This window comes from Schistocerca cancellata, chromosome 9 (genome assembly GCF_023864275.1).
Source record: "Schistocerca cancellata isolate TAMUIC-IGC-003103 chromosome 9, iqSchCanc2.1, whole genome shotgun sequence".
Classification (NCBI taxonomy): Eukaryota; Metazoa; Arthropoda; class Insecta; order Orthoptera; family Acrididae; genus Schistocerca; species Schistocerca cancellata.
In genome coordinates, this window is record NC_064634.1 from 324,046,119 (window position 1) to 324,072,671 (window position 26,553).

Below are 26,553 nucleotides of genomic sequence, written 5' to 3' on the forward strand. Positions count from 1 at the left end.
GGTAAGTTAGGTTTAAGTAGTTCTAAGTCTAGGGGACTCTAGACCTCAGATTTTGTTGGTTGGTTGGTTGGTTTGGGGAAGGAGACCAGACAGCGAGGTCATCGGTCTCATCGGATTAGGGAAGGACGGGGAAGGAAGTCGGCCGTGCCCTTTGAAAGGAACCATCCCGGCATTTGCCTGGAGCGATTTAGGGAAATCACGGAAAACCTAAATCAGGATGGCCGGACGCAGGATTGAACCATCGTCCTCCCGAATGCGATTCCAGTGTCTAACCACTGCGCCACCTCGCTCGGTCATATAGTGCAGTCCCATAGTGCTTATAGCCATTTGAACCATTTTCAAATATGCCCTGTAATTGTCATGAGGGTTAGTTAACTTTGAGATTGGACTTAGTGAAATGATATTAGCCAGGAATGCCTTTAGGTCGACGAAGACACCGTTATCAACAGCTTTCTGAGTATGAACGATGTAGTAGGACCACGAAAAACCATCAGTTCCTTCCCATGATACTGCAGAAAGATTTGGCAGGAACGTAGATACTGTACATTATTGTTGGCAGCGGTGAGAACGGAAAGTTATTGTTGCAAGAAGACCAGGCGCTGTATGTCCAGGCATTACCAAGTGGGAAGATGTCGTATTCTGCGTTTGGGTGTGGCGCTTCGCACTGCATTTGCAGCAGCAATTAGAGCAGCAGTTGGCATGACAGTGGCACAATGAATTGTTGCAAATCGGTTACTTCATGGCCAGCTCCGAGAAAGACGCCCTGCAGCGTGCATTCAACTGACCCCAAACCACTGCCCTTTGCAACTTCAATGGAGCCAAGCGAGAGCTCACTGGAGGACGGGGATGAGGTCAGAAATGATGAAATCTGGTCCTGCGTCGTCGCCACTGGTGACCGTGTGATGGTTAGGAGGGGGCCAGGCGAGCGCCAACAAGCAACCTGTCTGAGACCTAGACATATTGGGCCTGCGCCTGAAATTATGATCTGAGGTGCGATTTTTTATGGCAGCAGGAGCACACGCATTCTGACTGCAAATTTGTACATCAGTCTGGTGATTCGAACTGTTGTGCTGCTATTCATAAACAGCACTCGAAGAAGGTGTTTTCCAACAGGGTAGGGCTCGCCCAAATACCCACTATGCTCCACAGAGTGTCGGGATGTTGGCTCAGCCTGCTCGATCACCAGATCTCTCTCCAGTCGAGCACATATGGGTCATCATCGCACGACAACTACAGCGTCATCCACAAACAGTATTAACCATCCCTGTATTGACCTACCAGGTGCAAAGTGCGTGGAGCTCCATCGCACAAACTGACAGCCGGTATCTGCCTGACACAATGTATCTACATTTGTATGCTTGGAGCTTACATCGATTATTAAAACACTATTTTCACACTTTCAGAGGCATTTTTCGCGCTTAAATTACCCTATGAAGTTGCAACTTTAATCACTTATACATGTTACCTAGAAAAATGTATTAGGATTCTTTTTACGTCATTCTATGCCACTGTTTCAAGGTCTTCCTTAACCGAATTAGATGCATCCTCGAAGAAAATTTCATCCTTCAACAAGTTGGCTTTCGACCTGAACCTCATTCGACACATCGAACATGGTTTCGAACAGGGTAAGATAACAGGAGTTGCCTTTGACGACCTAACAGCTGCATACGATACTTATGAACCACAGGAAGTTGCTGAGGAAAATTTACTAACTCACCAAGGATTACCAACTAACATCCCTTATTGGTACTCTTCTGCAAAACAGAAGATTCCAAGTCTCTCTCCATGGTAAGAAGAGCAGGTGGCGCATACAAAAGGATGGCTTACCTCAAGGCAGTGTGTTCGCCCCTGTGTTTACACTAATGACCAGCCCACAACGGAAAATTCCAGGCTTTTCATCTGTGCTTACCATACTGCAGTGGCTGCTCAAGGAAAAACGTTTGAAGAAGTAGAGGAAAAGTTACGCTTGGCGCCTACTAAAAAGCCAATCATCTAAAGCCAAATCCCCACAAGACTCAGGTGTGTGCATTTCACTTGAAGAATAGAGAAGCTCGGCGGGAACTGGACGTTACATGGCAAGGCAAACGAACGGAGTATCGTTCAACACCAGTGTGTCAAGGTGTTACCCTTGACCGAACTGTTCTTCAAGAAACATTGCCATAACATCAGGCTGAAAATTAGTTCACGGAATAACATCTTGAGGAAGCTCACATCCACCGCCTGGGGAGCAAGTCCTGCCCCGCGGGATTAGCCGAGCGGTCTGAGGCGCTGAAGTCATGGGCTGTGCGGCTGGTCCCGGCAAAGGTTCGAGTCGTCCGTCGGGCATGGGTGTGTGTGTGTTTGTCCTTAGGATAATTTAGGTTAAGTACTGTGCACGCTTAGGGACTGATGACCTTAGCAGTTAAGTCCCATAAGATTTCACACACATTTGAACATTTGAGCAAGTCCTCCCGTCCTGAGAATTTCGGCTCTTGCTTTGTGTGTGTCCACTGCAAGGATACGCTTCACTTGTGTGGAGTGCATCCACTCACACCAAAGAGGTTGATATTGCAAGCAATGAGACCGTCCGAGTCTTGTCGGGATGTATGAAGCCAACCCCAGTCGATAAAATCTACGCGATTGTTGGAATAGTTCTCCCCACTATTAGAAGGGCATTTACTCCCGATATAGAGAGGGCTAAGCAAACTTATGATCCCCGACATTCACTGCAGATCATCAGGCTGTAGTCCGTCGACTGAAGTCGAGAAAGAGTTTCATCGCCAGGACTCGACCACTAGAGGGAACACAAGAGTCTAACCGCATCACCTGGTGGAAGAGCAAGCTACCACCTAATGTCCCTATACAGGAAGAGCTAGCTCCAGGAAATGATTTACCCGATTCCACAGTTCGCTGCGCATCGTCAAACTGACGCTTTGTGTGAAATTTTTTTATGTTACGTCTTCCAGTTCTATAGCAATGTCTGAATTTATGAAACCGTCCTCTGCTTCGTTTGAAATCAGTGTAATTTATGTAGCGCGAAATTTGAAATTCATACCGTAAGTTGTATCGAGTAGCCCTGAAACGCGCAAACACCATCTTTTGCAAGTCCGTCTTGTGCTCCCTTGAATATCCATAGTTTTTCTTATCGCCTTTAGAGTAAAGTGCTGCAGACTTATTCTAATCCGTTTGTATTTATTTTTTTTACTATGCTGTGGATGATTTTCCATCTACGTAACTACTTTTTGTACCCGCTCCTTGGACGATTTTCCTTTCCTGCGTCCCACAGGACACAGTATTTGCAGCTCGCCGTCCGACAAGGATAATGAACTTCATGACTCGACACATGTTTCAATATCACTTTTACTTGTTAAGCACGTATCGTCGTCATTGTACTCCACATGCACATTTTCCCCGCAGTCGAACGTATGCATCAGACATTCCACTGACTCATCTTGCATAAACGCTAATATTTCACCTGCCATTTCTTTCTCTATGAAATTTCTTGGGTTCCTTTCCAGCGAAATGTCAACTTCAACAGCTGTTGTTGTAGATATAATTGAATTTTTGCTTTGTTTATCGTTGTGTTGCTCTGCTTGGTATCGACACTATTATCTCTGTAGCACTGTTGTGAGTTACTCATCAGTAAGCAGTTCAATTACGCTCGGTAGTCTCGTGCTGTGCTCACCACTGGATACCGCCAGTTCCACCCCCTGTTGCCTTTAGCAGCAAATTTGTGGTTGAATGGTACATAATATGTGGGGCGTCAAATACTGTAAACATCACTTCCCATCTGCAACCTCGCACGCAAGCGTTTCTTGTGGGTCTTCCTTCTCGGGAAAGCGATCAGTACGAAACTAGTCAGTAGTTGGGACCACCTCTAGTGGCGCGATAGGGTTTTTCTTGTTGTGTTGCTGAGTCGAGCAGTCACATATGTAGAGCTTGTTGCGTAAGTTTCTGTCGCGCTGTGAAGAGCAACAAACTGTAGTTGCATTCTACCTAGTGTTCTCCCACGTAACGGAATTACTTGGAGGAGTTTCCTCAGGTATTCAATATTTTGTATAGTAAACGACGAATCGGCTAGTGTGTTACACTTTACAAATAATGCTCATAAATTAAGGATATGTTGATACATGGTAAAACAACGCTCTGGTGGGCGGTTTGCGGGTTTAAGTAACCTCGGGGTATGACCATGCGGTGCATTTGACCTGCGATCGTCGCACAGTGGCGCTGGCAGTAGTCCACATACGCAGAGGTGTGTTGGTGAATGTCAGAGTATGGTGCGGCGAGTAAGTGTGCAGACGTTTTCAGACGTGCTAATGGAGACTGTGTGTTGAAAATGGTTCAAAGAATACATATTGATGTCGTCATGAGGGGTAGAATACTAGGGCGACTGGAGACTGTTCAAACACAGCAGGTCATAGCACAGGCCCTCCGTGAACCTCAAAGGGTGATCTCAAGATTACTCAAGATTATGGCAATGATTCCAGCAGACAGGAAACGTATCCAGTACGGTACGTCCACAGTGTACAACACCACAAGAAGACCGATATCTCACCATCAGTGCCCGCAGACGGCCACAGAGTACTGCAGGTAGCCTTGCTCGGGACCTTACCTCATCCACTGGAACAGTTGTCTCCAGACACGAAGTCTACAAACGACTGAACATACATGGTTTATTCGCCCGGAGACCTGCAAGGTGCATACGACTGACCCCTGGTCACAGGAGAGCCCGTAAAGCCTAGTGTCAAGAACACAGTACATGGTCATTGAAACAGTGGTCCCAAGTTATGTTCACAGACGAGTCCAGGTATTGTCTGAACAGTGATTCGTGCCGGGTTTTCATCTGGCGTGAACCAGGAACCAGATACCAACCCCTTAAAGTACTTGAAAGCGACCTGTATGGAGGTCGTGGTTTGATGATGTGGGTTGAGATTATGATTGGTGCACGAATGCCCCTGCATGTCTTTTACAGAGGAACCGTAAGAGGTCAGGTGTATCGGGACGTCATTTTACACCAGTATGTCTGCCTTTTCAGGGGTGCAGTGCGTCCCACATTCCTCCTGATGGATGATAACGAACGGCCCCACCGAGCTCCCACCGTGGAGGAGTACCTTGAAACAGAAGATATCAGGCGAATGGAGTGGCCTGCGTGTTCTCCAGACCGAAACCCCATCGCGCACGTGTGGGATGGTCGACGTATCGCTCACGTCTTCAAACCCCTACGACACTTCAGGAGCTCCAACAGGCACTGGTGTAAGAATGGGAGGCTATACCCCAGCAGCTGCTCGACCACCTGATCCAGAGTACGCCAACCTGTTGTGCGGCCTGTGTACGTGTACATGGTCATCGTATCCCATATTGGTGTCGGGGTGCATGTGCAGGACACAGGGGAGTTTTGTAGGACATGTGTTTTGGGATGGTTTTCTCAACTTATTACCAATACCGTGGGCTTACAGATATGTGTCGTGTGTGTTCCCTACGTGCCTATGCTATTAGCGCCAGTTTTGTGTAGTGCTACGTTGAATGGCACCACATTCTGCAATTATCCTTAATTTATGAGCATGAGTGTAGTTAGTTGTTTCCTATTTTTAGTGCGTGTTGGTGTTCATAGTCAGTCATGTACCACACGTTCGGAAATGGCAGTTGACTCTACGGTGTTTCCACAGAGACGTGTGGTTAGCAGCTAGGGACACGTATTAGGGTTGTTTCGTATTCCAAACGCGTACAGAAATAGTCATTAATATTTGTCGGGTTTGATTTGCATTAGTGAGGTGCTCGTTCTGGCTGGGGACAGCTAATTTGGATCGCAGCTGTTCTTAAGGGAACATTTACGTTCGCTGTGCGTGCAAACGTCTGGAGGTATAGTCCTCAACAGCTTATTTGCTTGTGCTTGATACTATCAGATGCATATTGAGAGCTGTTCTCTACAATATGATTGAAATGTCTTATTGGTTTTCTGTAGCAGTGTAATGAGTTAGACGCGTGCAACGAAACATGCACAGAGATACCGTGCAGTGTACTCCTGGAAGTGTTGTTCTGTTGTTATCTCAGCTGTCGTTTGTCTTGGCATGGAACGTACAGGTGCTTAGTGAGGGCCGTGTCCGAGAGAGAATCAGTTTAGATAGCTTAGTTGCAACTTTTACTCTTGTGAACAGGGTGGTGCCACTAGCAACCTATCAAAACCATTCGACTGAATTTGGACGTTATCTGAAGCATCAAAGAGTTCTTATCCTTTTTCATCTTTTCTGTTGTCCTCCCTCTTGTAGCGTGATGATGCGGGAGGGCAGCATTAATATGGGTGTGGCCGGTATGTGGTGCGAAGTGGAGGGCGGGCGCGCCTCTCTCTCTGTCTGTGTGTGTGTGTGTGTGTGTGTGTGTGTGTGTGTGTGTGTGTGTGCGCGTGCGCGCGCGCGCCGCGACTGGCGTGCGGGTGGCGGCTTCCACCGTATGCTGACGTTAGTTTTTGTTTTTGACGTGTTGTCTGTCTGTTTGTACCGTGTCCGCGAGTGACGCTTATGCCGGGGAGGGAGGTTGCGCAGGAGTGTCTGTTTGTGGAGAGGGGTCGGCCTGTGTGTGCCCTGGCGAAGTCAGGAGGGACGGAAGGAAGGCGGCAGACAAAGTTTGCTGGCGACGGAGAGTTGTCAGTGGCCCTGAAAGGGCCGTTTGTTTGTGGTGGGTGCCGCGGCGCGGGGCGGGAAAAGAAAGGGAAAATTTCCCTGTGAGTTCCCAGAACGTTACAAATGTACCTGTCGGGAACTTCGACACCAATTCGGCGTGACGAATACTCTAGCGCATGAACTAGGCACATCGCACCAAAGGGGTGTCGAAGGGGTTGCCTAACCCTAGACATTAGAGCAGCGCTCAGGCTGATTTGGTGTCGAAATTTTGTGAAGGTACATTTCTATCGTGCTCATCAAAGTTGAGGGCGCAGGGTACCACGCTTTTCCACCATTACGGAGGCAGGTTGTAGGGCCTTCGAGCCAATTTTTTTCAAACATGTGCGTCACTATCAGAGGCAATTGGGGGTTTCGGTAAAGTGATACTTTAATTTTCTTGATTGGTGTGTTTAAGTTTTCGCTATGTGATGTTCAGATTGATATACGTTGGATGTTGGTAGGTACAGAGGAACGACGTCTACGGTGCTTGCGTTTAGTGAAATTTTGTACTCCGGATGGTTCTATTTAATTTTGCTCACTGATGCGCACTTTGAGATGTTCTCCTGCATTATGTGTAAGGCACAACGGACATATTTTCGTTATCGAGGTTGTCCTCTGCCCCCAGCGGTTGTCCTAAGCTCTCACTGCAAAGTCATACAGCGAGAGTAGTTCTAAGTCTTTTGGGGCAAATTGTTGATTCTTAGGAACAGTACTGCCCTACGCTTGTGCTATCACGGTAGATTCATCAGGCTGGTATCTGCTTGGTTATAAAAGGATAAAGTCCCCGCTATAAAATAAAAACTTAGATTGAGCTACGGCTAGTGCCGATTACCGTAAGACGGTTACCACCCGATAATTGAGTATCATCTTATGATAAATACCTGCTGGCATAGTTGTCCTTGATGTGGAGTTAACAGCGAGCTTGGGTGTAGCTTAGAGAGCGGCGCAACTGCCTACTAACGTGTAGTGAATTTTGTTGCTGGCCGGGTACGTGTAAATGTCTCGTATGTAGGTAGTTGTGTGGTCAGTTCGACCTATTGCTAACCGAAGGGGGCCGGGTTCGATTCCAGGCTGCGTCGGAGATGTTCTCCACTCGCGGACTGAGGTTGTCATTTCAATCAAATAGTCAGAATTGACATCCCACTGTTAAGAAGGCAGTAAGAGCACGTCCCGAAAGCTAATAAATTTAAGAAAAACTATTTTGTTGTGAGTGTTTAATACGTACATAACTATTTTATCAGCTGTATAAGTGAATGACGACCACGAAAATTTGTGCCAAATCGGGACTGGAACCCAGATTTCCCGCTCTATGCGGACGACTCACAGACTGACACAAACTCCCATATGTCGTCGTTCCTGCGTCACATACTCTTACACACATTATGTAATTCTCATACAGGGGAAGGCATTTTACCTGAGAGTTGCTGCCTGGTATCGGCGGATAAATAGTGTGTTGTTAACAAGAAGGATGCATTGTTTCTTCGGGCATGCGTGCACTTCCAAAGGAACAAAGGCATTGCAACCAACTATTTTATTGTCAATAGGCTTTCGAAATGCTAGGGCGTGACGCCATCCTACTTCATATTCTGTGAGTCCAGAAATTCTGAACTCTTTGTTGAATGATTGTGAAAGTCTAGAATTTTGTTGGATGGGATGCTTTTACTTGGTGCGTTTCAAAAGCTGTCAGCCAGTGGTGTTGGTTGAAGTGAGATCGCCTTGGCTATTCAGATCTCTGTTTCAGGGCTTCCGGTTTCCTCTGTCGTTTACTCTCAGTAGCTGAGGGGCGCCAGACGTCCTTGCTATCGACAAGACGCCTTGTTCGTAGAGACGGCGCGGTTCTTACACCTGACGCCTAGCTCACTCAAAGGACGTAGGATCTTACTAACTGGCGTCGGATCGCAAGACTTGTTCATGAAGTTTGAACTTGGAAAAATAAAAAAAAATAAAAATTGACAAATAATTTTGTTTATAACCGACCAGTCTTAGTCGTAAACAGCTCAGTTCTCCACTCCTCATCCAAGTCGTCTCGCGCCTCAATTTTTTCATGTACGCCACATCGAGTTCGGCTTATTCGTTGATGATCGGATTCCGTAGAGCTTCCACACTGCGCGGACGTAGGTTCTTCTGACGAACCAGCTTTCCCAAATTGTGTCAGACTTTTTTTGGGATTCAGACTGGGTAATTTTGAAGGCCACTCAAGAGGCGATAGGGTTCATGAAGTTTGTTAAACGACGAACGTGTGGGTACAGTCCTGAATACATGGATGTAACCGAAAGCGGGAGTGTTCACGGCATAAAAAATGGTTCAAATGGCTCTGAGCCCTATGGGACTTAACATCTGAGGTCATCAGTCCCCTGGAACTTAGAACTACTTAAACCTAACTATCCTAAGGACATCACACACATCCATGCCCGAGGCAGGATTCGAGCCTGCGACCGTAGCGGTCGCGCGGTTCCAGACTGAAGCGCCTAGAAGCGCTCGGTCACAACGGTCGCTCATTCACGGTATACCCATAATGAAGATTTTCACCAGGAACGTTGAAATACACTGTGTGATCAAAAGTATCATGGCATCTGTATGTGATGGACATCTGTATGTGATGTGGAACTGACTGCTACATGTTATGAGGCGCAGATCCGCCGGTGTAAAATGACGTGAGGAGTATTTTGTTGTCTGTAGAGAAATCGTTACAGCAAACTGTGTCAGTCAAGAGGGTGGTGTAACTTCGAATATGGCCTAATCATTGGATATCATCTGAGTAAGAAATCCATTACACATTTAAAGCTTTAAAAAATTTTCCATGTCGACTGTTGATTTGTTAGTCAGTTTTGCACGATTAATCGTAATGATGTGGAACGAGTCATTTACATTCATATCGCAATTAATTTTTAAATATGGATGCATTCTGAACACTTCGAACCTTCCAAATTTTCTTTTAAATATGCAGACGTGGCTTAGTAGTTCCTATCCACCACATTTTACATATTACTATAATAGAAATTCTATTGTAGAATAGGATTATCAAGGAGAAACTTTTTCAGTTTGTTTCCAAATTTAACTTTTCTTTCCGTCAAGCATTTTATATCGCTGGCTAAGTGATCAAAACTTTTTGTTGTAGCACTATGCACCCCTCTCTGTGTCAAACACAGTCTCAATGTGAATAACGAATATCATTTTTCCTTATAGTATTGTAATTCTGTCCATTATTGTTCCTTTTGAAATGTAGTGGATTATTCACAGCAAACATCTTGAGTGTATAAATGTACTGTGATTTCGTTGTGAGAATGCACAACAATTTAAACAGATGTCTGAAAGATTATCGTGGGTGAGCAACACATATTATCCATACAGCGTATTATTGAGCACTGAATACTTTATTTCTTAAAAATGAGTTATCCCCAGAACATTATTCCATATGAAGTTACTTCATGTAAACATGCAAAAATATGTCAGCCTAGTACGTTGTCTCTCTTGAAGATTTGCAAATGTGGCTTAAATAAGTTGTTTTAGGAGTTCCAAAATGTGGTTTTCCAGTTTAAATTCTCATGAATATGGACACCTAAGGCTTATGGAGTTTCCATCCTATTTATTGTTCCCTTACCATGTGTTATACTTATTACTGTTGTAGTACCTCCAGATGTGGAGAACTGAATATGTTGTGTCATTTTAAAATTGAGGTTGAGACCATTTTATCGCAGAAAACCAGTCAATAATAGTTTTAAGAACATTGTTCACCATCTTCTCTGTTTCTCTATGTATGCTTCGATTATGATACTGGCGTCATCTGCGAAAAGAATGACTTCTGCTTGTTGTATATTAGACGGAAGATAGTACATATATAAGGAACACTAGTGGCCCTGAGACTGGGAGATGGAAAACGCCATACGCGATTTCTCCCCGGTCAGAATTACGACCCCAGACTATATTGGTTAAATTACCAAATATAACTTTCTGCAGATATCACATTATCCACTGGTTGGGTATCCATCAAACCTATAAAACTTCAAGTTGTCTGGGAGAATGCTATGATTCACACAGTCCAATGCCTTAGATAGGTCACAGAAAATACCAATCGGCGCTATTTTATTCTTTAATGCTTGTAAAATTTGGTGATTGAACATTTAGATTGCGTTCTCAGTAGAGCAACTCTTCTGAAACGCAAACTGTGATTTGCTGAGGACATTATTGTTACTAAGGTGAGATACTACTCTAAAATACATCATATTACCAAAAATTTTGGAAAATATCGATAGTGAAACAAGTCGGCAGTTACTGACAGCTCCGATATCAGCTTTCCTAAGAAGGCGTTTAACAATCATATATTTCAGTTTATGTGGAAAAATGTCATGAGTTTGTGATGCATTACATGCTTCAGATAAGACTAAGTTTATTATGTGAGAACAAATCTTTAAATTTTTACTGGAAACACCAACAGAACCAGATGAGCTTTTATTCCTGAGAGGATGTATAATTTTCTTAACGACAGAAGGTGAAGCTGGTATTAGATCCATATGACTGAATTTTGTGAGATATACCTTTCCAATATACTGATGTGGTTTTTCTCTTGACCTGTTTGTCCCTAGACTTTCCACTACATTTAAGGAATTAATATTAAATATATATGCCAGCTGCGTCTGATCATTTGTAGGTCTCCCATTCAGTTAAATAATTATGTTATTATTTTTATGTGCGGTTAGGACGCTACTTTCCATATAGCCTTAAGTCCATCGTCTGAATTACTGATTTTTGACTTTATCTGCATGTTCCTTGATTTTTAACAATTTTTCTGGCAAATTTGAGCAGTTTTTTTAGTGTGCAGCTACTGCAGGATCTCTGCTTGTTCTTTCCAGTAAATATATTTCCCTCTTCCTTTCACAAGATACTTTAAGCCCCCAATTGATTCATGTTTTTTTACGTTGTTATTTAATGTCTTTTCTGATTAGCTGATGTGGAAAGGTATTTTCAGATAATGATATTAATTTATCTTGGAATAGATTAAATTTTATGTTAGCATTTGGTTCGTTGTGTATTTCATCGCAGGTCATCTCTTGTAAACTGTCCTTAAAAACATTTTTGCTAAAATTATTAGTTATTCTGATTTCCACTGGTAAATATCCACTCTGTAAGACACTATGTTATTTATCCCAAATAACTGTGCATCAGGATCAGAGGTCAGCCCTCCGGCGTCTGGCGAGTCCACGGAGCAGAGGTTAACAGAGGGCGGCGATTTGACAACTCGTACGCATGTGTAGTTGTCCCAGTTCCGTATGTGTCACCCATGCAGTGTGGATACTGTATAAACTCCACGAAAGTTCTTTAGGCAATGCGACAACAAACCTCGCGGTATAAGAGGAAAATACGAACAAGAGAGGATAAAATAATTGCTTAAGAGGCCATTACGAAAGCTGTTTCTGACGGATGCTCCAGACTGTCAGTGCGAAGCGCATATGTCTACAGCCGAGGGCCGAGGCACTGGCTAAAGGAGCAGTCATTGACTGAGGAAAAGCTTCGAAACTGCGATAAGTAATCAATTAGAACTACCTTCCCCTGAGTTCTCTCTATTATTCTGTACAAGTACTCATAATGGACATTAAATGTTTTGAGATTACTGAATGCTTTCCCTTTACTGCTATGAAACTTCCCCGATTTCTTTTTAACCACGTCTTTTCTGTGACTGCAAATTTTTCAGCTCCGCTGTTATGAAAATCTTTATTCATGCAGTGAGTGTCTGATGGAAACGCATACTGACACATTCAAGACGAAACAGACACTAAAATATAACAAATGAGTGGGTATGGATAGAGCAATTTCAGTCAAACAAAGTTTCATATTGAAGTTATACTCTGACAAAAAAATTTATTGCAAATATACAGAGGAAATAAATTACAAAATTTTGGACGAATGAAAGGCGAATTCAGACTGCTTTGTAAATCCTTTTCGCAGTGACGCTGCCAACAGAGAGGGTCTGAAAGAGAAAAGTAATTTGTTATAAATCATTAACTCATAAAGAATTATTAATTTCAACTATTACTAGTTGAGATTATATGAAAGATAATAATGCAAACATAACGATTGAAATAAGTAAAAGTGCACTCATTATGCAATACTACCAGTTCGTTATAAATATTGGCAAAATAATAAAGGACATTTTCATTGTCCACCAACGTACTAAGGTTTCCCAGTTATTATTTTACTCATCCATAATATCATTTTGTGATAATATTAGCTGATTGGCTGTTCGACAAAAAAAGATGTTAATGTTATTGAAAAATTCCTTAATTATTCTCCTTCAGTACAGTCACATAAAAGAACTGAGACTTAAAAGGTTGTCTTTGGAATTTGGTGGACTAACTGGGTAGTAGATGTGAAGACTAATAAATGAACTGCTCACAAAGAGTTTGTCACACAGTCACAATGAAATTAACAAGTAGTTAATAAGATCTAACACAAAATAAAAATACAGAAATGATTCATGTGAAAGAGACAGAATGGAAAAAAAAGAAAATACAGTAACGTAGACACGATCGTATGAGGAGGAAGACTGAAAGATGAAGAGATAAGCAAACCTAAAGAGTAGTTTCTCATAGGTTCAAGTAAATATATTTATTTTGGAAACCATAGATCTCCCTGCCCAGCGACCGTTGGATTTGCAAGTGGTAGAATGTAGCGATCGGTCGTGGATAATCTCAATTTATTACAGATCGGTTTGGACTCAGTGCATACATCAGCCAATGTTGTCACAGACGTTTGATGTGACCACACAGATGCTGGCTGTTCTACAGTCGAAATAGGTCTGCAATAAATTCAGATTATTCACGACTAATCGCTGCATACTTCCACCTCAAGTAAATATTTCAGAATGGTATTTGGATTACACTGCAAGGATCTGCAAAAACTGCAGAGCTCATGCGGTTTCTTTTTAGTCAATTAGGAAAGAGAAAGCTGTGTGGGCCATGTTTCTTATTTTCAGTGTTCCATCGCAGAACAGATTAACCTTCATTTACCTCTTGTAGGGCAAAGTATGCTTGTATAATCATACCGAATACTACTATTTGTAGAAAATATCTTGCTCCTAAAAATTTGTGGCAGTTCTGTGCTCCGGGTGAACCTCAATGATCTACGAGGATATCCTAGGGATAATGCAGAAATTTCTAAATGCTTGCGTGAAATACAGAAATAGAAGGTAGACTCTGTTTCTTACCAACACTAATAGAGCACTTAACAAGCGCAAATATTTTTCGAAGTGATAGTTAAATATGATGTGTATATGTATGGGTCAGACTAAAAATCACATATGGCGCACGAGAAACATATTCTAAGCTTTTGTAGAACGTAGAAGCTATAATAAGAGGTTAGATTGTCTGATTAAAAACTGAACAAGTCACCACATAAAAGCGTACACCAGAGCAAAAAATGCTAAGGACAAGAATGTAATGGAATGTACACAAACGAACTTGTGCGCACTGAAGTGCCTATGAAAGTATGAAAGTTTATTGTTGCGCACGGAAGTTTATTCATTACTCTGCTCCTGTGTACTCATAAGAAAGTAACTGTGATAAAATGAAAGGCATCTGACAGAGTGAGGCCAAACTGTAACAAATACAACATAAAAACAAGTGTAAGAATTATTTTAATCCGATTTTATGAATATGACAAACACGTACATATTAAACACAAACACACACACACACACACACACACACACACACACACACACACACACACACACACACAAAATGGAAAGCGAAGAAGAACACCAAATGATTTACTAATGATTAAAAATGACGGACACCAAGAAGCTGTGGAGGTACGTAATTAAATACAAGGGTGGTGTGATAAGTCTGATAAATTTCCACAAAAGAATGGAACATTTATGTGGCGCGTTCTAAGGATCGTATAAAGAATTTGAACAACGCACAGCGTACAGTTCATTGTTGATAACCGTCTGAATTGGTCACTGTGTTGACTGCGACTGAAAATTGACAAAACTGAGATTCGTGCTATTCTTAATCATTTTCATTTGAAGGCTTGGCTGTCGCAGCAATCAAAACAGAAGTGAACAAGGAGCACGCGCACTCTGTACTGTTATTAAAGACCATTTACTTTTGGCTTAGTGAATTTAAACGTGGTCATGATGACCGTCCAGTTGAGATTACCTCAAAGGAAACAGTTGACAAAATACATGATACGGCGCAGCAAGACCGCCGAATAATAATTCGTAAGACTCCGGAGACTGTAGGGGTCTCAACTGAGCGAGTGCGTAATATCCTGCACGGAGAATTGTCTACGATGAAGCTGTGTGCGAGATTGGTGCACCGATTGGTCATACTCGACCAAAAGCATCCAGTACAACATTTCAGTACAATGTATGGCGATATTTAAACGCAATCAGCAAGAGTTTTTGCGTTGATTCGTGACCGTTTGTGACAGCTAGATCCAGCATTACACACCAGATTCAAGACGGTAGTCAAAACAACGGACAAAGGCTGGTGAAAGTACGCCGAAGAAGGCAAAGACCATTTTGTCAGCTGGTAAGGTGATGGCCACTGTTTTTTGGCTTTCCCAAGAAACAATATCCTTCATTGTTAGATCGTTTGACACTTGCGTTGGATGAAAGAAAAGACCTAGGTTGGTAAAGGAAAAAGTGTTGCTTCACTATGGTAGTGCGCTATCCTACTCATCAATGATAAAAATGCCAAAGTGCATGGACTGAGCTTTGAATTGGTTCCTCATCCATTCTATTCACCCGAATTCTTCCCATTCCTTAACTTGAGACTTTGGATTGCTGGGAGAGTTTGAAAGTTGTTATTTCTCTGATGTGAAGAAAAAGCTGGAGGATCGCTGGACCAATCGTGCATCTGTCAAATGAGACTGTGTCAAGAAGTAAGGCGAGTGATTTTCTTTACAAAATAACATTTTTCTTGCTTTTTTACCAGACCAATCATACCACCCCTATACAAATTATATAAAATCATGAAGAAATTAATTAATGGATTAGAGGTATTGTGTTTAAACATGGGTAAATTTGACACATTAAGGGTGGAGCACAAGTAACTGTAATAATGTCTCGGGTGAGTCCATAGAAGGAGAATGAGGTGACAAAACAGTGTTCTATAGAATCTCATGATCCCATAAAAACAGTATATAATATCCAAAGAAAGGGCATGCAGCAACAATTTAGAATCACATTGTCCCCATCAAGCTATTTTTCTGTGAAGCAAATTTTATATGTTTGAAACAACCATATTACTCTCCTGAGGGGTTATGATTAAAAGTTACAGTGATGCTCACAGACGAGCAGTTACTTGTTTGTACCACAATCTGAGAAACCTATCAACTGGGAATTATGCCTTGTATCAGGCAACACTACCAATTTGAAATCACATGAGATGTTATAGCAGTAATTATACACAAGTTTGAGGCAGACGGTACAAAAACTTCCTTCAAATGATTTCGAACTCACTGTCATGGGTTACCATACTGCAACATTCTATCTGACACACACACACACACATACACACACACACACACACACACACACACACACATACACACTAACATATACACACAGCAAGAAGAGGTGCAAAACAGAAAGTACTGCGAGTGGGAGTTTTGTGTTGGGGCTCACCGCGACCATCTTGTCGGCGCTGAAGGTCTTCTCTATGGTGACGGTCTTGCCGTCTTCGTACTTCTCGACCTTGACCAGCGTGTCGGCGCCCCTTTGCGTGACGGTGCTCTTCCTCTTGCGGCCGGCTGTGTCCTCTGTGAACTCCTCCCCCAGGCGGTATGTCAGCACGTGTTTGTACTCGCCCAGCTGGGTCACGTCCGTCACCTTGTCACCCTCCAGTGTCAGTGTCAGGGTGTCCTTCGCTGACAGAGCCAGCTGGCGGTGCGTGGGATCAGTGACTCCTGCAGGTCAGAAACTAACATCAATATGCAGAGACTCGAAAGGAGTTTGTCTCACCGATCCTCTTCGAGATGCAGTATATCTGCGTCGAGTTACTTAAAATGATAATTTATCTATGATTCCAGATTGCAATTCTCATCATTAGGAGGATGTGGATAACTGAAAGATTTGAACCGATAACTTAACTGTTGTATCTACGTCTATACTCCGCAACTCACCCTTTGGTGCGACGGTTCTTCTGTTATGACTATCGCATCCCACCTTCCTCATTCAGTTCGCGAGTAGAATATGGAATGAACAAGGAGCCATAAACTCGGTATGAGCTACATTTTATCTAATTTCTCATCACGGCAGTTACGCAGAAAATTTTTCGAAGGAGGTAGTAATTGCCGACTCTTCTTGGAATGTATGCTCTCGGAATTTCAACACTAAACCTCCTAGTGATTCAAAATGCCACTCTGTTGTATTGTACTGTGTTGTGTGTTAACCGGGGACCTAGAAACGACCCCGCCGCAGCCGCAGTGGTCCACAACCCCACGACGACTACCGCAGTCCACTTCACCCCTCCGCTGCCCCACACCGAACCCAGGGTTATTGTGCGGTTCGGTCCCCAGTGGACCCCCCAGGGAACGTCTCGCACCAGACGAGTGTAACCCCTATGTTTGCGTGGTAGAGCAATGGTGGTGTACGCGTACGTGAAGAACTTGTTTGTGCAGCAATCACCGACATAGTGTAACTGAGTCGGAATAAGGGGAAACAGCCGGCATTCGCCGAGGCAGATGGAAAACCGCCTAAAAACCATCCACAGACTGGCCGGTTCACCGGACCTCGACACAAATCAGCCGGGTGGATTCGTGCCGGGACCGGGCGCTCCTTCCCGCCCGGAAAGTCGTGCGTTAGACCGCACGGCCAACCGTGCGGCCTCCACTGCTATTAGTTCAATATGTCCGTAATGCTCTCGCGCCTACTTTGCAACCATGTGGAGAAACATGCCGTTCATCATTGGTTCTGCTCTGTTGTTACTGTGGTCGTCAGTACAACGACTCGCTCGTTGCAGCTCTCCATCCTACTATATCCTGTCAAGCCTCTTCATCTCTGAACGCAACTTAACATCCTTCTGAATCTCATCACAGTATTCATCACTTGATCTCGCTGTACAATTTTTATCCTCCCCCTCCTCCCCACACTTCCCTCGCAAACTAAATTGGTGGTCCCTTGGTGTCTCAGAATGTGTTCTATCACCCGAGCCCTTCTTCTAGTTAGGATCTGCAACAAAATTCTTTTCTCCCCAATACTATTCAGTATCTCCTCATTAGTTATGTAATCTATCCATCTCAGCTGCAGCGTACTTCCCAAACACCACATTCCAAAATGTTCTATTCTCTTCATATCTACATTGTTTATCATCGATGCTTCACTTTCATACACAGCTACATTCTATACAAATATCTTCATAAAAAAATTCCTAACACTTACATCTATATTCAATGTTAACAAATTTCTTTTCTTCAGAAACGCTTTTCTTTCCATTGCCAGTCTACATTTTATATCCTCTCTGCTTCTGCCATAATCAGTTATTCAGGTGCCCAAATAACAAAACTTATCTACTACTTTAAATGTCTCGTTCGCTAATATAATTCCCACTCTATCACTTGATTTAATTCGACTTCATTCCTTTATCCTTCTTTTGATTTGGTTCATGTCCATCTTATATCTTCCTTACAAGACACTGATCATTCCATTCAGCTTCTCTTCCATTTCCTTTGCTGCCTCTTATGGTATTACAATGTCGTCGGCAAATCTCAAGCTTTTTATTTCTGCTCGCTGAACTTTAATTATTACTACAATTTTTTTCGTTTCGTTTGCTGCTTACTCGTGTACAGACTGGCGACAGACTATGACCCCGCTCACTACCTTCTCATCCACTGCTTCCCTTTCATGCCCCTCGACTCTTATAACTGCCCTCTGGTTTCTGTACAAGTTCTATATGGTCTTTCGCTCCCTGTATTTTACCTCTGATACCTTCAGAATATCAAAGAGAGTATTCCAGTCAACACTGTCAGAAGTTTTCCCTAAGTCGTAGAGTCAGTTTCGTAGCACGTGTTCCTATGTTTCTCAGAAATCAAAACTGATCTTCCTTATGTTTGGCGTCTACCGGTGATATGAAACATGCGTATTCATGGCTCACATTTACTTCCATCACCGAATACAACGCTGCACTGTTCGTTACACTTAAAAATTTAGTTTAATGCGAGTAGGTCTCAGGCACCAAGGGTTTTGTGAGAACTTAGTTATGTATATAGATAGTTCCTCCTTCCCGGGAATAGAGAATTTCGCCGATTCGTGCCTGTAATCGATATAGATACATGAAAGGTATCAAAATATGTGAGATAAATTGCCCTATATTTTGATTGCCTTGGCGTAGAGACAAGCTTTCTCCAGGAAAAAACTATGCCTTATAAAATCGTGTTATTTATATTTTATATGTTAGAGAATAAACCTGTTTTGTTACTTGATTCGCTGCATTACCTGACGAGTGACTCGGTAAACGTTATTATCGGATGAAAATCGTCATCAGTTCCAAATGAAGATTTATTACGTTCCATTACGCAAACAGAATGGAAATTTTAGAAAGACACGTCTAGAATACACTAGAAAATGTTCTGTGACACGAACAGCGCGGATTGATACCAGGGACATCCAGTACGAGAGCACAAGTATCTAGATGGGAAGGCTGTGGTAATGTCTTACCTCAGTACACAAAAGCTATCTGACGCTAAGTACAGAAGGAAGATTCGGAGAAATCTAAATAAGATGAAACATTGAACACGGTTGTAACATAAATATGTGCTAAAAAAGGGACTCTTTCATAGTTGCTTTTCATCGCGACCATGGCATAGCGACAGGAAAGCTTGGAGCAGACTAAATGTTTTTCTTGCCATGCGAGAAGAGGATAAACAGGCAGTTCAGTGGCAGTTCCACGCATGAGACAGCAAAATGGATGGTTACGAAATTAAGCTTTGGAGATTTAAGAGCGATATTGGTCACATCTAGAAGACCACAAATAAGATCGCGTGCAGTAAGGCTGAGAGGATATTAACTGAATAGGATGGAACGTTAGAGATACTTTGAGACTACCATAAGAGAAATGGGGGAGAACTGTGAAGAAATTAATAGCTTCAAAGAACATTTGCCGTGGTCACGTACCGCGAAAACTTAAGGAGGATGGTATACCAAACACACTACAAGTAAATGTTTATCTATGTAGAAGGAAGACAAAATGCAAACGAATAAGATGAAATTCCTGAGAATGGCCATAAAAGGCGTGAGACCAGACGGAATAAGAAATACGACAGTCACAGTGACATTAAACGAGGAACTCTCGCAAGAAAAAATGGGGAGGAAAAGATTGAAGTTGTACAGGCATGTAAATGAACACAGCACACAAAACGTGCCTGCAATGAAACTACAGCGCAAAAATCCGAGAGGAAAATCGATAGGTGCGCGGCTCAAGGGAGCATAGGAGGTAGTTCCAAGGACATAAATTCGTAAGACAAATGGTAGCGGGACAGAAGAAACTGGAAAAACATTCGTTTTCATATGATCTAGCTATAACATTAAAAAGGATGATAAGTATTATCTTGGCGGAATACTGTGCCGGAGTAGACAAACTTTAACGTGACTTGAGAAGATTATGTTAACACTAAATCAACGAAGTTGTACCCCTTACCTTCTTTATCAAGTTTCTGAAGAAGTAGTTCATAAATGTAAAACATTCCATTGCAAGACAATTGCGACATTAAGTACGGTAGTTAAAATGTTACTTATGTGGGAGAAACTGTACAGCATGGAACTGTAAATATGACCAACATTATTTATAGTATTAGTTTTGGGAGACTTTCAGAAGTGGTGGTCGAATTTCCTTTATATTGCTTTGAGTTTTTCCTTCCCGTAAGCTTGTCTAGTCTCACTATTAGTTGTAACAAAACTATCGATGTGACTCAATAGTTAATGCAATTGGATCTATTCCTTTCTTCGGGCCGTAAAAGTATGCTATGAAGATTGATAAAATATCATTTTAAGACGAAATTATCTATTCACACTCAAATTCGTGTTTATAAACATGCATAAGGGATGTTGTTCTCCAGCGTAATTGTATAAACTTCAACATTCTTTTTTTCTTCTACATTCTTAAGCAACTTAAAGCTTCGCATTGTCAGATAGGCAGCCTATAGCTATGACTGACTGGTACTATGTATACGGTTCGTAGGAGAGGACAAAGACAAAGCTGAAGCTTTTTATTGACTCACCGCTGGCGTCCAGAAACGCCTCCATGTTCTCCATGCTGGCGACGTCCAGTTCATAGCTCTTTCCAGAAAACTGTTTCACCATCTCGAATGATTTACTCTTCTCAGCAGTTGCGGCAGAAGCAGAGAACCCAGACTGACTTCTGGCACTGCGCCGGTCTATTTATCTGAGACCTATATCCCTCGAAATATCGTCACTTCCTGTATCAGATAGTGGTACCGTATTTGATTATTAAGGCGGTATCCGGTACTGCCGATAGCAACTTGAGTCATCTCAGATCCCGAAATGCGATACCGAACTTCAAGGTTAAAGACATTTGCTTCCGATTGTTTTGCGAGACCCAGAAATTTCTTCGATATTGATGTCATCTACTATTTGTATCTCATGTAGAGTAGGGACTATGTCTCAGATATTGTTTTAGATTATTTCTTTAATTTCTATTAAGTCGCCGTTATTTGCGTTCACAAAAAATACTGACTTGCTTCGTAACATAACATTCACTTTTGGGTTGTCTCCAGCGATTTTACCACCTTGAATGCGTTACATGGGTCTCTTTGTGGGCGGATAAGTACTAAGTAATCTACAGAGCTCTTTCAGCGCCTCTGAAAACTTTAGTCTTTGCAACTGTTGAGGCCTTCAGTCCTAAGACTAGCTTTATGTTGCTCTCTAAAATATCTCGCGTGCCAAGTGTCTTCATCTCTGAATAACTACTGCAACCAACATTCAGTTAAACTTTCCTAATGTGTTACTGCATTAGAGCCTTCTTCTCTGTGTTCACATATATTTCTTAATGCCGAAGGATGCGTCCTGTCAACCGTTCCCTATTTTCAGTGAAGTTGTTCCATAATTTTTCTTCCTTTTGAATTAACTACTTCATTAGTTGTTCGATCTGCCCATCTAATCTTGAGTATTATTCTGTAGCACCACATTTCAGGAGCTTCTCTTCTTTTCTTGTCTGAACTGCTTACCGTCCATGTTTCACTTCCGTACGAGGCTACACTCCACATAGACAACTTCAGAGAAGACTTCCTAGCACTCAGTTGTATGTTCCATGATAACAAGTTTCGCCGTTTCATAAATGCTTTTCTTGCTGTTACGAATCTGCATTTTGCATCCTCTGTAGTTCGACAATCACCAGTTAGGCCTATATTGCTCCTCAAATTGCAATACTCATATACCACTTTACGTCTCCCAATATACGTCATAGTGTAAGTAATTTCAAACGTATTGCTATTACAATGTACAACCTGTAGCAAAAATCTTTACATATTGACATGAGTAATAGTAGCATCTCGGTCATAGGCTCGCGTCTACTCTATTTTCTATTTTCTGTTTTGAAAGTCAATAAAAACGATATTACGTATTTACTTACGTACAAGTAGTTTCTGTCAAAAGACCATGTTCAGGTAATGGATAACATTACATCAGGTTGAAGTTCCTCGGCTTCAAGTACAAGATTAATATCACCGTCGCTTAACGGGAGTCGTTTTCTGTTAGTAAACACATATTGCAGATGCTTTGGTCGTTTTTGCAGTGCCATTTTTAAATACGTTTAAGCTGTGCATTACTGTTTACAATAATTTTTAAAATTTTGTTATATCTTAGGTCATCAACTTGAGACAACCAAATACCAAATTATTATTTGTGTCAAATACAGAACTTCTTCGCACATCTTGTGGTACCAGATTCGCTCTCCGATTACACTCCATGGATGTATACACACCAAAAAAGTTTTGCATCACCTCGGTTCCGAGAGTTCCGGAACCTGTAGAAAAATTGGAATAGAGATCAACATAAACATCATTTCCGCCCTTTTCATTGCTCATTAAAACCACATATTGCATGTTGTACCACCATACAGCAAGACCTTCAGAAGTGGCGATGCAGATTGCTGTACACACCGGAACCTCTAAAACCCAGTAGTATGTCCTCTTGGAATGATGCATGCCTCTATTCGTTCTGGCATATTATCCACAAGTTCATCAGGGCACTATTTGTCCAGGTTATCCCACTCCTCAACGGCGATTCTGCTTAGATCCCTCAGAGTGGTTGGTGGGTCACGTCGTCCATAAACAGCAATTTTCATTGTATCCCAGGCTTGTTCGATAGGGTTTATGTCTGGAGAACGGCCACTCTAGTCGAGGGATGTCCTTATCGTGAAGAAAGTCATTCACAAGACGTGCACGACTGGGGCGCAAATTTTCGTCCATGAAGACGAATGCCTCGCCGCCAATATGCTGCCGATTTGGTTGCATTATCGGAAGGAGGATGGCATTCATGTATCGTACAGCCATTACGGCGCCTTCCATGACCACCAGCAGTGTACGTCGACCCCACATAATGCCACTCCAAAACAGCAGGGAACCTCCACCTTGCTGCACTCGCTGGACAGTGTGTCTAAGACGTTCAGCCTGACCGTGTCCGACGATTGTCTGGTCGAAGGCATATGCGACGCTCATCTGTGAAGAGAACGTGATGCCAATCCAGAGCGGTCCATCCTGCATGTTGTTAGGCCCAACTGTACAGCGCTCCATGGTGTCGTGGTTGCAAAGCTGGACCTCGCCACAACGTCGGGAGTGAATTTGCGCATCGTGCAGCCTATTGTGAACAGTTTGAGTCGTAACACGACGTCCTGTGGCTGCACGAAAAGCGTTATTCAACATCGTGGAGTTGCTATCAGCGTAGGTGGCGGTCATCCACTGCACTAGTAGCCCTTGGTCTGCCTGAGCGAGGCACGTCATCGGCAGTTCCTGTCTCTCTGTATCTTCTCCATGTCCGAGCAACATCTCTTTGGTTCATTCCGAGACGCCTGGACACTTCCTTTATTGAGAGCCCTTCCTGGCACAAAGTAACAATGCGGACGCGATCGAACCGCGGTATTGACCGTCTAGGCATGGTTGAACTACAGACAACACGAGCCGTGTACCTCCTTCCTCGTGGAATGGATCTGATCGGCTGTCGGCCCCCCTCTGTCTAATAGGCGCTTCTCTTGCATGCTTGTTTACATAGTGACATCTCTGAACAGTTAAACGGACTGTGTCTGTGATACAATATCAACAGTCATCATCTGCCTTCAGGAGTTTTGGGAACCGGGGTGATGCAAAACTTTTTTTGATTTGTGTAACTAAGCATTCGCTACTTGAGCTGCTATAGACTGATAGTTATTTACCGTGTGGGAGTCAAACTTTATAACAATGATGTTCGGACTGTGCTCCGTAGGATTTGTGATTGTAGTAGTGTTATTATCATCACTTGCCGCTAGTCGCCGGTAGTGGTACGGCGACACAGGGTTGAAACATAAGCATCGGTGTGCATTACGCTTGCAGACAGTCAACACTGGTCGGGACAAGGTGGGCAAGGTTTTACTCGTAAAACCGTTTTATCAAAATAACGGCAATAGTTCTGCAACTCTTCGCGAGGCTCGGCGAATTAAAGGAATACGGAGAAGTCCTCTTTGAGCATCGGGATTGAAGAACATGATTCTGAAGTTCGAATTGACTGTCGATTTGGGAATTACCCCTGGGAGAGATCAGAAGCCGACTACGTCACAAATTGTTGAAGTTACTGTTGCTACGTGTAAAATTCTGCAAGCAGAGTGCTATCTTCAAGCAGTGCACGAACTGTGTACTACAGCTGAACGCTTTTAATAATAACAGCAATCAAATATATTTAATATTACAATAATAACTATTTTTGTACCTCGTTTCAGTATAAAGTAAAAAATTGTGTTTAAAAGCGTACTATTTCGCATGTATTCTTCCGTAATTTGGAAAGGGAAGGAGGACAAGAGTGTAACGTCCAGTCAACAGCGCGGTTATATTAGGCGCAGCACAAGCACGGATTACTAAATAACAGGGAAAGAAATCTGCCGTACCCTTTTCAAAAGAACCGTCCTGCAATTTTCCTAGAGTGACTTAGGGAGATCACGGAAAACCTAATTGCAGATGACCGAACAGGGATTTGAACCGCCGTCCTCCCGAATGTTGGTCCTGTGTGCTAACAACTGGACGGTCTTGCTCGGATCCGAAAATTTGAGTTCATATTAAGAAAATTAACAGCAATAAGCTCCCATCATACAAAACCGAACCCTGGACTCATTGCCGGCCGGTATGTCCGTGCGGCTCTAGGCGCTTCAGTCTGGAACCGCGTGACCGCTACGGTTGCAGGTTTGAATCCTGCCTCGGGCATGGATGTGTGTGATGTCCTTAGATTAGTTAGGTTTAAGTAGTTCTAAGTTCTAGGGGACTGATGACCACAGACGTTAAGTCCCATAGTGCTCAGAGCCATTTGAACCATTTTCTGGTCTCATTACTGTCAATATTTGTCAAAACATTATTTCGGTTGTCGACTCAGTGCGAATCTGTATTCTCAGAAGTTACGTAGTTCCCGTCAGGGACTCCCAGGTTCATTGCGAGGTTACGACACAAATAGATTGACCACGTCTGATTCGCTGTTCGCTCTGTAGTCTTGGTGAACATGAAACCGCCACTGTACATCGCTGTTTATGCAGGAAGCTCATTTGTTTCTGCTAGTGGACGATAGAACAACTGGCACCCATCACCATGACAGCGCGTCAAGAGATAGAAAACATGCATATGCCGTCTTTCATTTTTTTTTAAGGAAAGAATGGTCTCAAATGATGCCTTTTAAATCAGTGCGATGAGCGGTCGGTGGATACGCGCGTAAGCACATTAAAAAAGCATTTCGGTGGGTCCTAAGCAACAGTGAATGTAAATTACCAATGAATGTCAATTAGACTATGGTAACATTACCAATATGAACTGGGGATGAAACCTAAAGTAACCTCGACAGGCAGCACCTGAGAGAGTGAGATATATCCTGTTGCAAATGTGGCTCCATGAATATAGTTTGGAGGTACCATTTTACGAGCAGAAATAAACAATGCATTCGATGTCCTGTTACTTATATTATGGTTGCGAATTTTAATAATTGTTTGTTTCCGTCACTGTCTCATTACGCAAATGCACTATCTTGTGTTTGTTTAGAAACATTACCCACAATTTTGTTCGATAACTTTCTCTCTGAACATAAATTTAGTTGTATTGTAGCTATAAACCAGAAGAGGCATTACGCAACATTTTTCAGAGACGTCGGTCGATAGTGGAAATTATCTGAGGCACAGGTTTATAGCCGGTTAGCGCATCCGCTCGCTGCAGATAAGATGATTACGAAGTTCAGAGTCCGGCTTCAACTTTATAGAAATTACCTCATCATAAACACACACACACACACACACACACACACACATACAGAGAGAGAGTAAGAGTGACAGAGAGAGAGAGAGAGAGAGAGAGAGAGTAATCTTCTAGATCTGAGCAGGATGTCAAATATCTAAATCGCTTGAAGTTCTCAGAAAGAGATGGAAGGGATAGGGAAAGAGGAGAGATTGTACACTATGACGGACAGTCATCAAATGCTATATCAAATGCTATAACGAGGGCCAAATAACGAGCAGGAATTTAGGATTAATGCAGTAAATGGAACATATGGCACTGAAAAGCTTCAGAAGTTGACCATTCGTCTGCATCAACATAAATAAATTCGCAAAGCTGAAAATGCTTAAGTTATCTCTGATACACCTTCACAACCATTTAAAGGGAAAATTCACAATGAGGCTCTGGACTAGTATTGTGGATATCAGGGGCACAAACCCCCATATAACCATCTATATGTACGCTCCTT

General features: G+C 42.6%; 1 protein-coding gene across 1 annotated transcript; it reads right to left on the reverse strand.

Annotated features, from left to right (window-relative positions):
* Positions 1-12,512: 12,512 nt before the first annotated feature.
* On the reverse strand, positions 12,513-20,953 carry LOC126100123 (fatty acid-binding protein, muscle-like). The gene is made up of 3 exons (XM_049910654.1): positions 20,853-20,953; positions 16,264-16,544; positions 12,513-12,600 (listed from the first exon to the last, which is right to left on the reverse strand). Exons 1-3 carry the CDS (start codon positions 20,932-20,934, stop codon positions 12,550-12,552), a joined length of 414 nt encoding a protein of 137 aa, XP_049766611.1. The 5' UTR covers positions 20,935-20,953; the 3' UTR covers positions 12,513-12,549.
* Positions 20,954-26,553: the final 5,600 nt, after the last annotated feature.

Coding starts and splice junctions, on each gene's coding strand:
- LOC126100123 (XM_049910654.1), bottom strand. CDS start 20,934: ATGGTGAAACAGTTTTCTGGAAAGAGCTATGAACTGGACGTCGCCAGC. Junction 16,545..20,852: donor GGCGTTTCTGGACGCCAGCG/GTGAGTCAATAA, acceptor TCTGACCTGCAG/GAGTCACTGATCCCACGCAC. Junction 12,601..16,263: donor GCGCCGACAAGATGGTCGCG/GTGAGCCCCAAC, acceptor TTTCTCTTTCAG/ACCCTCTCTGTTGGCAGCGT.